This window comes from Erythrolamprus reginae, chromosome 6 (assembly GCF_031021105.1).
Source record: "Erythrolamprus reginae isolate rEryReg1 chromosome 6, rEryReg1.hap1, whole genome shotgun sequence".
Classification (NCBI taxonomy): domain Eukaryota; kingdom Metazoa; phylum Chordata; class Lepidosauria; order Squamata; family Dipsadidae; genus Erythrolamprus; species Erythrolamprus reginae.
The window spans coordinates 11,503,456-11,521,679 of NC_091955.1; the positions used below are offsets into that span (position 1 = coordinate 11,503,456).

The following is an 18,224-nucleotide window of genomic DNA, read 5'->3' on the forward strand; positions in this document are numbered from 1 at the left end:
AGGGGGGACACGATCGAAACATTTAAATATGTTAAAGGGTTAAATAAGGTCCAGGAGGGAAGTGTTTTTAATAGGAAAGTGAACACAAGAACAAGGGGACACAATCTGAAGTTAGTTGGGGGAAAGATCAAAAGCAACGTGAGAAAATATTATTTGACTGAAAGAGTAGTAGATCTTTGGAACAAACTTCCAGCAGACGTGGTAGATAAATCCACAGTAACTGAATTTAAACATGCCTGGGAGAAACATATATCCATCCTAAGATAAAATACAGAAAATAGTATAGGGGCAGACTAGATGGACCATGGGGTCTTTTTCTGCCGTCAGTCTTCTATGTTTCTATGTTTCTACTCCAGAGGAGGTCTACTCGGGAGTAAGACTGGGAGCTAATTGACCACTCCCCCTAGTTAACAATGTTTGTGAAACCCCTCTGATCATAGTGTGTTTGAAAGACTTTTCCTTTGTTTTCTCTGCTGCAGTTTTGGTTACCAAGAACTCCCTCTAGGCATTTTGCCAAATTTCTGAAGCTATGCAAGACCTAATTGCTCTTTCTTTGTTTTAAAACTCTTTGAACTGATACCAGCTATTAATTAATATTAATTAGTAGCCGGTGGCTTGCCAAAAAAAGACTGCTTGTAGATTGGTGTGTGCATATACACTGCTAAGACGTTTATTAGTAGTAGTATTTAGAAACATAGAAACATAGAAGTCTGACGGCAGAAAAAGACCTCATGGTCCATCTAGTCTGCCCTTATACTATTTCCTGTATTTTATCTTAGGATGGATAGATGTTTATCCCAGGCATGTTTAAATTCATTTCCTGTAGATTTACCAACCACGTCTGCTGGAAGTTTGTTCCAAGGATCTTCTACTCTTTCAGTAAAATAATATTTTCTCACGTTGCTTTTGATCTTTCCCCCAACTAACTTCAGATTGTGTCCCCTTGTTCTTGTGCTCACTTTCCTATTAAAAACACTTCCCTCCTGAACCTTATTTAACCCTTTGACATATTTAAATGTTTCGATCATGTCCCCCCTTTCCCTTCTGTCCTCCAGACTATACAGATTGAGTTCATTAAGTCTTTCCTGATACTTTTTATGCTTAAGACCTTCCACCATTCTTGTAGCCCGTCTTTGGACCCATTCAATTTTGTCAATATCTTTTTGTAGGTGAGGTCTCCAGAACTGAACACAGTCTTCCAAATGTGGTCTCACCAGCGGGATCACAATCTCCCTCTTCCTGCTTGTTATACCTCTAGCTATGCAGCCAGGCATCCTACTTGCTTTTCCTACCGCCCGACCACACCGCTCACCCATTTTGAGACTGTCAGAAATCACTACCCCTAAATCCTTCTCTTCTGAAGTTTTTGCTAACACAATTTGGATTAAATACATTTGGATTAAAATGGATTAAATAAATTTGGATTAAACTTGGATTAAATAAATTTGTACAAATTGGGTGTTGCATTATGTTCTTTGCGGGAACAGAAGAAATTCATCTTATGTGTCTGGTGTTGTAATGTCACCTGCCCTTCTTGTGGCTGAACACGTACAAGGTTGCCATGTGTCTGGGTCATTCGGACGTGCATTTCAGAAAATTCTTCCTGGAATGCCCAAACATTCTAATGATGCTGGCTAGTTACATGGACAGGCCAGGAAGTTATGCAGATCAGCACAAAAGTGTGTGAATTGCTTATGGGAAATATGGATAAACGGACTTAATGGAGGGACAGAGGAAGGAAGGACTGTTTTTTGGGGGTTTTTAATTTTTTTAAATTTTTCTCTCAAAATACATTCAAACAACACAGTGTACCATCTAATTTTCCATGAATAAAATGCAGTCTTTTGTTAGTAACTAATATCAATCATCCAAAAAGTTGCAAAAGTTTTTTTTTCTAATTTTGTCATCCAGTTACATTCATTTTCTTTTAATTAAATTTCCTCCTTAATGTTCCTTCAAAAAGTGCAACGCCAATTATATTTCTAACTTATTAACCATTATGCCAAAGTGCTTCCTTCTTTCTTTATACATAAGCCAAGAAAACCTTGTATAGCCAATCAGATGTCAACAAAAGAAAATTAAAAACAAAACATAAACATATATGAATTTCAGACCTTCTCACGCCTCTAAAATAGTACATTCCCATTTTGTTTTTTACTTTAAAACAAGGTATGTGCAGTGTGCATAGGGATTTGTTCATAGTTTTTTTTTTTTTAGTCCAGCCCTCCAACAGTCCGAGGGCCCTGTGTAAAAAGTTTGGGGACCCCTGGTATAAAGCTTTCCTCTTTAAGTGAGGGTGTTCAAATGGGAAATTATATTCAGCCTACTTGCTAATGTTTAATTTAGTTTAGTTTAGTTTTATTGGATTTATATGCCGCCCCTCTCCGAAAACCCGGGGCAGCTAACAGCAATCATAAACAATATACAGTAATAATCCAATGCTAAAAGCAAATTTAAAAACCCCTTAATATAAAAAACCAAACATACATACAAACATACCATACATACAATTGTAAAGGCCTAGGGGGAGAAGGAATCTCAATTCCCCCATGCCTGGCGGCAGAGGTGGGTTTTAAGTACGGTAGCTTACGAAAGGCAAGGAGGGTGGGGGAGTTGGTTCCAGAGGGCCAGGGCCGCCACAGAGAAGGCTCTTCCCCTGGGTCCCGCCAAGCGGCATTGTTTAGTTGACGGGACCCGGAGAAGACCCACTCTGTGGGACCTAACTGGTCGCTGGGATTCGTGCGGCAGAAGACGGTCCCTGAGATAATCTGGTCCGGTGCCATGGAGGGCTTCATAGGACATAACCAACACTTTGAATTGTGACCGGAAACTGATCGGCAACCAATGCAGACTGCGGAGTGTTGGTGTGACATGGGCATATTTAGGGAAGCCCATGATTGCTCTTGCAGCTGCATTCTGCACGATCTGAGGTTTCCGAACACTTTGCAAAGGTAGCCCCATGTAGAGAGCGTTACAGTAATCGAACCTCAAGGTGATGAGGGCATGAGTGACTATGAGCAGTGACTCCCAGTCCAAATAGGGTCGCAACTGGTGCACCAGGCGAACCTGGGCGAACGCCCCCCTCGCCACAACTGAAAGATGTTTCTCTAATGTGAGCTTTGGATCCCAGCCTAAATTTCAAAACAGCGAAGCTGTTTCTAAAAGTTTTCTGAAGTTTTTCCCCTCTCACTAAAACGTGTAAGAACAGTCTTTTTGCACAGAACGCTTACAATAAAGGCCTTTACCAGAGGATTAAGCAGACAGCAAATCTGCAGTCACTTTGAATAGGGAAACAGAGGGCATACAAGTTTAATAATAAATAAAGGAGCTAAAAGTCATCCTTTCTTTAGGCAAATGAAGTAAACTCTCTCATTTTTCTAAACAGGGCTATTTATAGTTGTCTTCACCAGACTTACTTCCTTATCAGGAATTGGAGGTTCTGCCATCCCTGAATATATATTTTTTCCCAAGGACCCAAAAAAGGAACATTTTGCATCAACAAAAACTGTGGTCCTGACGAATCCAAATTTTACAAAATATGGGAAAGTTGGTACAAATGGCTCAAATAGAAAAAATACACAAAAAAACTAAAGGAAAAGTAAAACTAGACACTTCTTCCTTTCTTACCCAAACATAATGAAAATAGAGAAACACTGCACCATAAAACCCTCAGAAATATCCAAAATGAATACAAATATACTATACAGAACTAAAGAAAATAAACACACAACTCCACATACTAAACACAAACACCTAGTATCAGGTCGCTTGGTAATACAGTGTTCCCTCGATTTTTGCGGGTTCAAACTTCGCGAATCGCCTATACCACGGTTTTTCAAAAAATGTTAATTTAAAAATACTTTGCGGGGTTTTTTCTATACCGCGGTTTTCCCCACCCAAAGTAATCGCCAAAGTAATAATTTTTGCAAATGAATAACAAAAAAAATAATTATTGTTAATAAATAATTATGTTTATAAATATCAGGATTACTAAGTGTCAATGGTGAATACCAGTAATAATGGTGAGTAAATGGTTGTTAATGGAATGGGAAATGGTAATTTAGGGGTTTAAAGTCTTAAGGGAAGGCTTGTGATACTGTCCATAGCCAAAAATGGTGTATTTACTTCCGCATCTCTACTTCGCAGAAATTCGACTTTCGCGGGCGGTCTCGGAACGCATCCCCCGCAAAAATCGAGGGAACACTGTAATAATCAACACTATGGTTGACAAATTATGTCTTTTATATGTGCATATATGAAACACCATTGAAACGGAATGTTTTATATGTTCTAAGCCGATTTGTTTGTCTATTTTTTCTCATTTATCTTTCTTTTTTCTCTTTGCATGTTTTGTTTGTTTCGACTGGTTTTATATGTAGAAATTTAATAGATTTTTTTTTTTTTAAACTGTAAATGGGGATAGCCATGCAAACAAAGTTTGGCCCCTTTATTGCTGATCAGCAGTTTCCTTAAAAACACAGTTTCTCAACTTGAATATGATATTTATTTATTTATTTATTTATTTATTTATTTATTTATTTATTTCTTACTTACTTACTTACTTACTTACTTACTTACTTACTTACTTACTTACTTACTTACTTTTTGGATTTATATGCCGCCCCTCTCCGAAGACTCGGGGCGGCTAACAGCAATCATAAAACAGTGTACAATAATAATCCAATACTAAAAACGAATTAAAAACCCCTTAATATAAAAAACCAAATATACTGTACATACAAACCTACCATGCATAAAATTGTAAAGGCCTGGGGGGGAAAAGGAATCTTAATTCCCCCGTGCCTGGCGGCAGAGGTGGGTTTTAAGGAGCTTACGAAAGGCAAGGAGGGTGGGGGCAATTCTAATCTCTGGGGGGAGTTGGTTCCAGAGGGCCGGGGACGCCACAGAGAAGGCTATATCAGATATATCATATATCTCAGCTGTGATATCCACCATGAGGAAGAAGAAAAAGCAACAGTATTAACTATTTCCTGATTTGGGATCAAAGGACAAAACTGGATTCTTATCTACCGCCTCTCTTTCATTTCCTTTTGCAACACCAGCAACACAAAACCCACTCACTGACAATTTGGTAGGATGCTCTTCTAAGGGGGGGGTGGGTGGTTTTTTTTAGTAAAACCTCGTGTGCTTTTTAGGTGTTTCCAAGAAATGCACATCCCGGAAGTCCTTAATGCAAGGAAGGCCTTTATCTTAGGCAATGTCTAAAAGTAATTAGAACTTGAATTAGACCAACTGAGCAGGGGTCCCCAAACTTTTTACACAGGGGGCCAGTTCACTGTCCCTTGGATTGTTGGAGGGCCGAACTAAAACAAAAAAACTATGAACAATTCCCTATGCATACTGCACATACCTTGTTTTAAAGTAAAAAACAAAATGTGAACATACTATTTAGAGGGGAGAGAAGGTCTGAAATTCATATATGTTTATGTTTTGTTTTTAATTTTCTTTTGTTGACATCTGATTGGCTATACAAGGTTTTCTTGGCTTATGAAAAATGTATAAAGAAAGAAGGAAGCACTTTGGCATAATGGCTAATAAGTTAGAAATATAATTGGTGTTGCACTTTTTGAAGGAACATTAAGGAGGAAATTTAATTAAAAGAAAATGAATGTAACTGGATGACAAAATTAGAAAAAAAACCTTTTGCAACTTTTCTGATGATTGATATTAGTTACTAACAAAATACCGCATTTTATTCATGGAAAATTAGATGGCACACTGTGTTGTTTGAATGTATGTTGAGAGAAAAATTTAAAAAAATTACCCCCAAAAAAACAGTCCTTCCTTCCTCTGTCCCTCTATTTATTTCATTCTTCCTTCCTTCCTTCCCTTCTTCCTTCCTTCCCTTCTTCCTTCCTTCCCTTCTTCCTTCCTTCCCTTCTTCCTTCCTTTCCTTCTCCCTTCCTTCCTTCCTTCCCTTCTTCCTTCCTTCCTTCCCTTCTTCCTTCCTTCCTTCCTTCCTTCCCTTCTTCCTTCCTTCCCTTCTTCCTTCCTTCCTTCCTTCCCTTCTTCCTTCCTTCCTTGTTCCCTCCATTTCTCCTTCCTTCCTTCTTTCCTTCATTCCTCTCCAATTCTCCTTCCCACCCTCTCTTTCCCTTTTCTTTCTTTCTCTCTTTCTTTTCCCTGTGCTCTTGTCACTCACTGGCGGGCCGGATAAATGGTCTCAGTGGGCCTCATGTGGCCCGCGGGCCGTAGTTTGGGGACCGCTGCCAACTGAGCATTGATTTTAAAAAAAATTGAGATAATATAAAAGGGAAACAAGAGGAAGTTTAACGATCAAAAGCACTGTATTTAAAGAAGGTGATAAAATCTGTTGAAGGCTGACTGGTACACACCGTTCCTTGCCCTAATTTTTTCCCCTCTATGTTCTCATGAAGAATCAATGGTTAGCCCTGCCAAAACCTCTAAATTTCACACACTACTCTCCTTACTTGGAAATTACTTCCTTTACACTGATTCCAAACCAAGAAAGGCAAGTGTTTTAACCCATTGTATTTTCCTATTACCTATTAGCAGAAACATAAACAGCCTTAACAGTTTTTGTAGGGCACCAAAGGCCAAGCAGGGCGCTATAACATATCCCTCAGTTAAATCAATAGGCGCTAAAACCAAAGGACAGTCCAACAATCACCCAAGTACAAGATTTTGCCTTTACAGCCACAATTCAGACCAAAGTTTCTGTTGTTAAGCCGGACATTTGCCGAGTGCGTTTTGCCCCATTTTACAACCTTTCTTGCCTCGGTTTTATAATTTTATTTCTTTTATTAATTGGACTTGTATGCCGCCCCCCATAAAACATCAATAAAAAACAATATACAATAACACATCTAAATCCAAATAAAATAAGTAACTAATTTAAAATCATTCTAAAGTTGTTAATTAAATCACTGCAGTTGATAAGGTAGTAACCTTATATCTATCTATCTATCTATCATCTATCTATCATCTATCTATCTATCTATCTATCTATCTATCTATCTATCTATCTATCTATCTATCTATCTATCTAAACAAGTACAGTGGTACCTCTACCTAAGAATGCCTCTACTTACGAACCTTTCTAGATTAGAACCAGGTGTTGAAAATATTTTGTCTCTTCTCAAGAACCATTTTCCACTTACAAACCTGAGCCTCCGAAACCGTAACCGGAAAAGGTGGGGAGAAGCCTCCATGGGGCCTCTCTAGGAATCTCATGGGAGGAAACAGAGCCGGAAAAGGTGGGGAGAAGCCTCCATGGGGGCTCTCTAGGAATCCCCTGGGAGGAAACAGGGCCTGAAAGGGGGGGGGGAGCCTCTGTGGGGCCTCTCTAGGAATCTCCTGGGAGGAAACAGGGCCGGAAAAGGTGGGGAGAAGTCTCAATGGGGGCTCTCTAGGAATCCCCTGGGAGGAAACAGGGCCTGAAAGGGGGGGAGAAGCCTCTGTGGGGCCTCTCTAGGAATCTCCTGGGAGGAAACAGGGCCGGAAAAGGTGGGGAGAAGTCTCCACCCTCCTTGTGGTTTCCCCAATCGCAGGCATTATTTGCTTTTACATTGATTCCTATGGGGAAAATTGCTTCTCCTTACAAACTTTTCTACTTAAGAACCTGGTCACGGAACGAATTAAGTAGAGGTAGAGGTACCACTGAATTGTGTGGTTGGTTCTGAAAACCTGTTGTGATCTTTCAGTAAGCACATTAAGGCCATCATGAAACACTGGGACACCTGTACCATCCTCAACAAAAAGCCTGTTCCAACCTGGTCCCCATTTGAGGTCCAACTACTTCTGGATCACACAGAAACGCCCACGGAAATGAAGCCTTCTAGGATGAAACATCTGGAACCACCCCGTCCTTTCCCCTACATCTTCTCAGAAAGCCACCCTGAAACACTCACGCAAATGGGCCGGAAGTCTGAGCGTCTCTTCCTCCATCCTGATGGTTCGGTGCAGCGGGACATGGAGAGGCGAGGAGGAAGGATAATCGTCTACTGGGCTCACGGGTGGAGTATACGAAATCCTTTCCTGCTGTAAAAGGGAAGAGAAAACAATGTGAATTCGGAGGTGGCGACTAGGAGAATTGAAACAAATCCTATTTGGAAAAAAGTAAGAAATCTGCCTCGTATTTGTAGCAATATTTGTGAAAATATTTACTGACCCCTCGCATCCTGGACACAAACTGTTTCAACTCCTACCCTCAAAACGTTGCTACAGAGCACTGCACACCAACACAACTAGACACAAGAACAGTTTTTGCCACAAACGCCATCACTCTGCTAAACAAATAATTCCCTCAACACTGTCAAACTACTTAAGTCTGCACTACTATTTCTAATAGTTTTTTCGCAGCATTCCTATCACCCATCTCCTCCCACTTAGGACTGTAACTTGTTGCTTGTATTCTTAAGATTTTTATTAATATTGATTGTCTCCTGATTGCTTATTTGACCCCTATGTCAATCATTAAGTGTTGTACCACATGATTCTTGACAAATGTATCTTTTTCTTTTATGTACACTGAGAACATACGAACCAAAGACAAATTCCTTGTGTGTCCAATCACACTTGGCCAATAAAGAATTCCATTCTATTCTATTCTGTTCTAATATAATCTTCTAAGAACAAGGGGGCACAATCTGAGGTTAGTTGGGGGAAAGATCAGAAGCAACGTGAGAAAATATTATTTTACTGAAAGAGTAGTAGATGCTTGCAACAAACTTCCAGCCGAAGTGGTTGCTAAATCCACAGTCACTGAATTTAAACATGCCTGGGAGAAACATATATCCATCTTGAGATAAAATACAGGAAATAGTATAAGGGCAGACTGGATGGACCACGAGGTCTTTTTCTGCCGTCAATCTTCTATGTTTCTATGTTTCTGCTTGTTGTTGGTGATCAGATATAGCAATTTACAAGCCTGCTGTTATGGTCTGATGGAATTATGCATGTGAAAGAGACAAGTAGATTATTATCAGTTGGAAGGCAGGAAGGAAGGCAAACAGAAAGGCAGGAAAACAGGAAGAAAGACAGGAAAATAGGAAGGCAGGAAGGAAGTCAAGGAAACAAAAGGGCAGGAAAACAGGAAGACAGGAAGGAAGGCAGAAAAAAAGGGAGGCAGGAAGGAAGGGAGGGAGGGAGAGTGAACTATGTGTTTATGGAACAGAGAGATTATTCCTTCCTGAAATGACAATTTAAATCGACCCAAATTTTATAACCAACCCAAGATTAAAACTTCACTATAACTAAAACAACATAACTCATTATTTGAAAATCATTCACATCAGGATAAATTATCGTTTAGTGCAAAATCACATAGGTTGTAGCCCTTGGAGATTTCTAAAAATGCTTCTCAAAATGTTCTACTTAAAAGGAATAGAAGAAAAACATTAAATAAGTGACCGAAGGATTGTATTATTCATGTTTATTTTTGATCCATTTTATATAAATGATATGGAATTAATGTCCAGGATGCGAGGGGTCAGTGCCTGGAGGCTGTTGGGGCCTGGATGGGTGTCAACAAACTCAAACTCAACCCAGACAAGACGGAGTGGCTGTGGGTCTTGCCTCCCAAGGACAATTCCATCTGTCCGTCCATTACCCTGGGGGGGGGGGGAACTATTGACCCCCTCAGAGAGAGTCCGCAACTTGGGCGTCCTCCTCGATCCACAGCTGACATTGGAACATCATCTTTCGGCTGTGGCAAGGAGGGCGTTTGCCCAGGTTCGCCTGGTGCACCAGTTGCAGCCCTATTTGGACAGGGAGTCATTGCTCACAGTCACTCATGCCCTCATCACCTCGAGGTTCAATTACTGCTATCATGGGCTTTCCTAAATTTGCCCATGTCACACCAACACTCCGCAGTCTGCATTGGTTGCCGATCAGTTTCCGGTCACAATTCAAAGTGTTGGTTATGACCTATAAAGCCCTTCATGGCACCGGACCAGAATATCTCCGGGACCGCCTTCTGCCGCACGAATCCCAGCGACCAGTTAGGTCCCACAGAGTTGGCCTTCTCCGGGTCCCGTCAACTAAACAATGTCGTTTGGCGGGACCCAGGGGAAGAGCCTTCTCTGTGGCGGCCCCGACCCTTTGGAATCAACTCCCCCCAGATATCAGAGTTGCCCCCACCCTCCTAGCCTTTCGTAAGCTCCTTAAAACCCACCTCTGTCGTCAGGCATGGGGGAATTGACATGTTCCTTCCCCCTAGGCTTATAAAATTTATGTATGGTATGCTAGTGTGTATGATTGGTTTTTAACTTGTGGTGTTCTTAAAATTAATTTAATATTGGATTTGTCTTGTATTGCTGTTGCTGTGAGCCGCCCCGAGTCTGCGGAGAGGGGCGGCATACAAATCTGATTAAACTTAAACTTAAACTTAAACTCTCTACATGGGGCTACCTCTGAAAAGTGTTCGGAAACTTCAGATCATGCAGAACGCAGCCGCGAGAGCCGTCGTGGGGCTTCCAAGATTCACCCACGTTTCTTCAACACTCCGTGGCTTGCATTGGCTGCTGATCAGTATCCGGTCACAATTCAAAGTGTTGGTCATGACCTTTAAAGCCCTACATGGCATTGGGCCAGATTACCTCCGGAACCGCCTACTATCGCACGAATCCCAGCGACCGATAAGATCCCACAGAGTTGGCCTTCTCCGGGTCCCGTCGACTAAACAATGTCGTTTGGCGGACCCCAGGGGAACAGCCTTCTCTTTGGCGGCCCCGGCCCTCTGGAACCAACTCCTCCCGGAGATTAGAACTGCCCCCACCCTCCCTGTCTTTCGTAAACTACTCATGACTCATTTATGCCGCCAGGCATGGGGGAGTTAAGATATTCCTTCCCCCTAGGCCATTACAAGTTATGCATGGTATGTTTGTGTGTATGTTTGGTTTTATTATAAGGGTTTTTAGTTGTTTTATTAAATTGGATTGCTACATGCTGTTTTTATCATTGTTGTTAGTCTGCGGAGAGGGGTGGCATACAAATCCAATCAATCAATCAATCAATCAATCAATCAATCAATAAATAAATAAATAAATTGAGGTTTCTTCTGATTCCACCAAATTTTTCAGAAACCATCCCTCTGTATGTGGCCCCTAAATCTGAAAAACACCTGGTTTTATGGACAGAGCAAGTCCTCTTTTTGGCTGAGAAACTGTCTTATAGAGTAAATTAAGTGCTTGTTTAAATACAATTGGCCAGGTTCACACCATACATTAGGATTGAACTATACAGAAATGATGGCTAAGACAACAGGGTAGCCTAGTTGCTACATCATCAAAACGTCCAAGTGGAAAACTAGCTCCAATGAAAAATATTTGGGGGGGGAAATTTAATCACCCCCAAAAAGGAAGGGGATTAATTTAAAGTGATAACTGGAGTACGATGTATTTAAAAAACCAGAATGTGGCTATATGTTCCTGAAACTTTGTTAAGTATTTTGTGAGATTTCCGCCACTAAAAAACATCATTTAAATTTATTTATTTTATTTATTCATTTATTAGATTTGCATGCCGCCCCTCTCCGAAGACTCGGGGCGGCTAACAACAATATAAAAAGACAATGTGAACAAATCTAATATTAAAAATAATCTAAAAAACCCCAATTTAAAGAACCACTCATACATACAAGCATACCATGTATAAATTCTATAAGCCTAGGGGGAAGGGAAATTTCAATTCCCCCATGCCTGACGACAGAGGTGGGTTTTAAGGAGCTTGCGAAAGGCAAGGAGGGTGGGGGCAACTCTGATATCTGGGGGGAGCTGGTTCCAGAGGGCCGGGGCCGCCACAGAGAAGGCTCTTCTCCTGGGTCCCGCCAAACGACATTGCTTAGTTGACGGGACTCAGAGAAGGCCAACTCTGTGGGACCTAACTGGTCGCTGGGATTCGTGCGGCAGAAGGCGGTCCCGGAGATATTCTGGTCCGATGCCATGAAGGGCTTTATAGGTCATAACCAACACTTTCTACTATTAATTTGGACCTACTGTACTTTCGGCATTGTTGAAAAGACCCTAATCACAACACGATACAAAGCCAACTTCTGGGAGGTTTATAGCAGTTGAATAATCCACATTTTAATCTCATCTTTCTCCCAAACACTCTTGGAACACCTGAGAACATGTTGAAGATACATTTCGATAAGATACACTTATGTAAAACTACCACACAGCGCAAACTTGCTAAAACAAATTACACAATAAAGATAGGGAAAAAAGAAGGAAATTGCCAGTTTATAATTTGGGAACAACTCTGGATATTAAAGCAGTTTTAAATGGTGCTTTAAGACTTTAGCTTATATTGAGTCTGATAATGGTAACAGCCTAAATTTGGGGAAAATGGAAAACTCTACATATTTGATATTTAAGCTGGAGGGCATCACGAAAGAATGGAAAAGGGCCGAGTGCCTATGGAATTAAGAAGGTGAACTAAATTGCCACTACCACAATCTATGTAAAAATAGAAACTCTACTGTTTCTGACAAAAAAGGCGTCCGACAAAAAATTGAAGCATCTAAGAAGCTGGATGGAGCAGTTCTTAATACATCATATTTGGACAAGCAGAGAACACTTCTATTCTACTAGTTTTTCTCATCATTCCTATCACCCATTTCCTCCCATGTTGACTGTATGACTGTAACTTGTTGCGTATATCCTAAGATTTTTATTAATATTGCTTCTTCACTGCTTATTTGACCCCATGACAATCATTAAGTGTCGTACCACATGATTCTTGACAAATGTATATTTTATTTTATGTACGTTGAGAGCATATGCACCAAGACAAATTCCTTGTGTGTCCAATCACACTTGGCCAATAAAAATTCTATTCTATTCTATTCTATTCTAACATGTCCAAACTGGAATGCGCATGCATGCCGGACCTCCGGAAACTTGAAGGCATGCGCGCCGCCACTTAGCCTTCTGGTTTCTGATGTATGCATGCCAGCCAGCCTTCGCACATGCCGGATCACCAGAAACCCGAAAGATCAGCTGGCCAGTACCCGGGCACCTCCTAGACCCCAAAAATTTGGAGAGCAATACCACTGAAGTAAAAGATGGACATGAAATGAAAGACCCTGTAACTTGAACCAAACTCTCTAACTTGCAATCCAGTTAAGGCGTGATCGTAGATGACGTCATGCCAAAGGGCTAAGCCGTGGAGAAATATCGGTAGCTGAGGAAGCAAGTTGTTGCTAGTTATGCTCATTTTTACTTGACTCTGCCAGGCAGCGCAATCCAGGTTCTACCTCTCTCTCTCTCTCTCTCTCTTTATATCTATCTATCTATCTATTTATATCTATCTATCTATTTATATCTATCTATCTATCTATCTATTTATATCTATCTATTTATATCTATCTATCTATCTATCTATCTATCTATCTATCTATCTATCTATATCTATCCATCCATCCATCCATCCATCCATCCTACCTAACTACCTACCTACCTACCTATCTATTGTATTTGTATGCCGCCCCTCTCCGGAGACTCGGGGCAGCTAACAGCAATAATAAGACAGCGTACAATAATAATCCAATAATAAAAACGATTAAAAACCCATTAATATAAAAACCAAACATACATACAGACATACCATGCATAAAATTGTAAAGGCCTAGGGGGAAAGAGTATCTCAATTCCCCCATACCTGGCGGCAGAGGTGGGTTTTAAGTAGCATACGAAAGGCAAGGAGGGTGGGGGCAATTCTAATCTCTGGGGGGAGTTGGTTCCAGAGGGCCGGGGCCGCCACAGAGAAGGCTCTTCCACTGGGTCCCACCAAGCGGCATTGTTTAGTTGACGGGACCCGGAGAAGACCCACTCTGTGGGACCTAAGTGGTCACTGGGATTTGTGCAGCAGAAGGCGGTCCCTGAGATAATCTGGTCCGGTGCCATGAAGGGCTTTATAGGTCATAACCAACACTTTGAATTGTGACCGGAAATTGATCAGCAACCAATGCATGGTTAACATGGTTTTTCCCTGACTTTTAAATATTTTAATACAGTTTGGTTTTTTTCCATGATTTTTTCTATTTTTTTCATGAATCCCCTGATAATTCCAATATAATAATACTAATACTAATACTAATAATAACACTAATAATAATAATAATAATAATTTACTGGAACTTGTGCCGGAACTACCATTTACCAGTGGCAAAGAACTGGTGAGATCATAAGCCCGAAAAAGTGGCCGAAAATGAGCAAGCAAAACTACTGTGGGACTTCCGACTTCAGACTGACCGAATTCTGAAGCATAACACACCAGACATTGTGATCATGGAGAAAAAGAAAGTATGGATCATCGACATCGCAATCCCAGGAGACAGCAGAATTGAGGAGAAGCAGCTAGAGAAATTAGTGAAATACGAAGATCTAAAAATCGAGCTGCAACGACTCTGGCATAAGCCAGTGAAAGTGGCCCCAGTGGTACTTGGCACGCTGGGCGCAGTACCAAAGGATCTCAGCGGACGTTTGAAAACCATCAGAATTGACAAAATCTCCATCTGTCAATTGCAAAAGGCCGCTTTACTGGGATCGGCAAACATAATTCGCCGCTACGTCACGCAGTCCTAGGTGCTTGGGAAGCGCCCGACTGGTGATGAAATACGAAATCCAGCATAGTGATCTCGTTTGCTGTGTTGTATTGACATAATAATAATAATTTATTAGACTTGGTATTCTGCCCCTTCCATAGACTTGATATTACCCGAACCGCCAATTTCCCTGATTTTTCCCTGTTTTCCAGATTTGCTGGACACCCTGAGGAAGCCAAAGTTTTTTGATGTACCTCGGTGAATTGTTGAATTTAATTTGTTCCCCCTACCATTTTTCAGACCAAATTTAAAAGTTCAACCCCTCCTGCTAATTTCTCACAGCTTGTTTTCTACTAAGAAAAAAAATCCTATTAGATTTGTATGCCGCCCCGAGTCTACGGAGAGGGGCGGCATACAAATCTAATAAGTAAGTAAGTAAGTAAGTAAGTAAGTAAGTAAGTAAGTAAGTAAGTAAGTAAGTAAGTAAGTAAACAAATAAAATAAATAAATAAATAAAATAATAAATTAATAATAAATAAATAAATAAATTTTAATCCTATCCAGGGATAGATCTGAATAAACTCACCAGCTCATTATAAGGAACAACAATTCTACTATGTTCCATCCGCTCTTTTAAAATTCCATTAAAATTCTACCCACAGTTGTATTGACTCGATACGGCTGAAACATTTGGTTCATCAGTAAATGATTAATTTTAAAACCAAAAAAATAAAATTTGACAGAAAACCTGCATTTGGACCTCCACTAGTCCTTGTCTTGTCATTATAACTATTACAGAACATTGGCTTCCTATTATGTGACAGAAAGGAGAAAATAATTAATACATGTTTTCATGCACACGTTTGCTTCCATTAATTAAATTTTAATTAAAAGTCTATTTGACCAGACCCTGCTTTCTTTTTGAAATGCAGCTCCTGTCGCCACAAAAAAAAAACCACTTAAAAGGGTTCTGCATCCTTGGGAGACATGTGGGGAGGGAGGAACCTTGAGTACCAGTAGTTGTTAAAAATGCTAAAATACGAATATTACTGTAATTAATTAATATGTATACTTCATGGCATCGGACCAGAATATCTCTGGGACCGCCTTCTGCCGCACGAATCCCAGCGACCAGTTAGGTCCCACAGAGTTGACCTTCTCCGGCTCCCGTCGACGAAACAATGTCGTCTGTTGGGACCCAGGGGAAGAGCCTTCTCTGTGGCAGCCCCGACCCTCTGGAACCAGCTCCCCCCAGAGATCAGAATTGCCCCCACCCTCCTCGCCTTTCGTAAGCTCCTTAAAACCCACCTCTGTCGTCAGGCATGGGGGAATTGAGATACTGTATTCCTTTCCCCCCAGGCCTATACAATTTATGCATGGTATGTTTGAGTGTATTGTTTGGCTTTTAATAAGGGTTTTTAGTTATTTTAAATATTAGATTTGTCATATGCTGTTTATTATTGTCGTTAGCCGCCCCGAGGCTATGGAGAGGGGCAGCATACAAATCTAATAAATAAATAAATAAATAAATAAATAAATAAATAAATAAATAAATAAATAGTATATTATTATAGGATTTAATGACATATCTGATGTAGCAATACAGGAATATTGAATGTTTGCTGATATCACAATTTTTATTTTTATTTTTTGTCATTGTTGTTGTTTCCTGTCTGTCTTTTGTTGGTATTGATTTGTGTATATTTGAAAACTAATTAAAAAATTTCCAAAAAAATAATAATGCTAAATTGTCATCAACATTTTTGCACCATCAAACTGGACATACCAAAGGACTGCCAACCCCCAAAACAGGTGAGCCCCCCCCCTTGGGGTTGACAATATAGTTTTTATATTTAATACAGTTTTACATTTACTGTTTCAGGTTGTACCTAGTACAATTTTCAACATGTAGTTTAGTTCTTGCCTATGGGAAGTTGCTCTTTCAGTATTTGTAGACATTAAGTCGAAAAAAAGGAACAGACTATTGGATGTGAAACATAGAAACATAGAAGATTGAGGGCAGAAAAAGACCTCATGGTCCATCTAGTCTGCCCTTATACTATTTCCTGTATTTTATCTTAGGATGGATATGTATTTATCCCAGGAATGTTTAAATTCAGTTACTGTGGATTTACCAACCACATCTGTTGGGAGTTTGTTCCAAGCATCTACTACTCTTTCAGTAAAATAATATTTTCTCACGTTACTTCTAATCTTTCCCCCAACTAACTGCATCTCCGATTAAAGTTAACAACCAGGGAACCAAATTATGACGATCTGTCATCTCAGCACAAGCAATTTCATCCTTCTCATTGATCCAAATAAATGTTATTTATAATATAACTTTTGTTTATATTTTATTATGAATAATTTTATTTTTTGTTTATTATTATTTTGTGTATGTAGCAAAAAAAGGAAAACATTTTGATTGTTATTAAAATAGTGTACATCCTTTCTTTTTTTTTTTTTGACGAGGGGTCCTAAGCATTACAAAAATCATAGAAGGGGTATGCATAAGTCAAAAGTTTTGAAAACACTGTTCTATAGGATTCCTCTATGTTCCTTGTTCTGGAATAACTTGGGAGTCAGACATTCTCTTTCAACTCAGCCTACTGGAGAAGAGGACACTATGTACACCACTTTGTGTTCCTGAATGAAAAGCAGAATATAAACGTAATAAATAAATACAACTGTACTATAATCTATCTAGGGACCAGAATAACTGGATCCATGCAATCCCTTGCAACATTTTGCTGTTGCATTACTCACCGCACAAACAGTCCTAAGGGAAACAGAGTAAGCGCATACAGCATCCCAAAGGTGTGTGTTTGTGTGTGTGTGTGTGTGTGTGTGTGTGTGTTACTAAGGATTAAAAACTGCAAAGATTCAGAGGTCTTTTGCCAGCTTGAATCCACTCAAGTTTTACTCATCCTAGGAACCTCTGCAACGCTCAGTTGGCTTGTGCAACACCAACAGAACCTGTTGAATGGCTTTTCACCAGCTCTCTCAATATTTAAGGCTTTCATCTGCAACACCAGAACAACCGAAAGCAAATAAGTCTGAGTGTTCCTTAATGCCAATATGAAATTACTGTCTAAAATAAAATATGATTCAGTTATCAACCAGGCAAGGAATCAATTGCTGGAGATAAACTTGGATTCCTATCTACTCTGCCTACCTATCTGGTAAACTCAATGGTGGCTAACTTCATGGTTCAAAGGAAGTTTTTGGTAGGAAGAAGCTAAGACTTACTCTCTTTTTAGTAACATATGGAGAAAACAGAAACCCATTTGAAAAGTGTTCGGAAACTCCAGATCGTGCAGAACGCGGCCGCGAGAGCCATCGTGGGGCTTCCCAGATTCGCCCATGTATCTACAACACTCCGTGGCCTGCATTGGCTGCCGATCAGTTTCCGGTCACAATTCAAAGTGTTGGTCATGACCTTTAAAGCCCTACATGGCAATGGACCAGAGTACCTCCAGAACCGCCTGCTACTGCACGAATCCCAGCAGCCGATAAGGTCCCACAGAGTTGGCCTTCTCCGGGTCCCGTCGACTAAACAATGTCGTCTGGCGGGCTCCAGGGGAAGAGCCTTCTCTGTGGTGGCCCCGGCCCTCTGGAATCAACTCTCCCCGGAGATTAGAACTGCTCCCGCCCTCCTTGTCTTCCGTAAACTACTTAAGACCCACCTATA

The 18,224-nt window shown here is 40.4% G+C and overlaps 1 protein-coding gene across 1 annotated transcript in view; it reads right to left on the reverse strand.

The window, feature by feature from the left end:
- The window catches only part of ETV6 (ETS variant transcription factor 6), a 139,104-nt gene that overhangs the window by 72,064 nt on the left and 48,816 nt on the right, over window positions 1-18,224 (reverse strand). Inside the window, exon 2 of the mRNA XM_070755251.1 lies at window positions 7,893-8,022. Coding sequence (XP_070611352.1) covers window positions 7,893-8,022 — 130 coding nt within the window. The remainder of the gene's footprint in view (window positions 1-7,892; window positions 8,023-18,224) is intronic.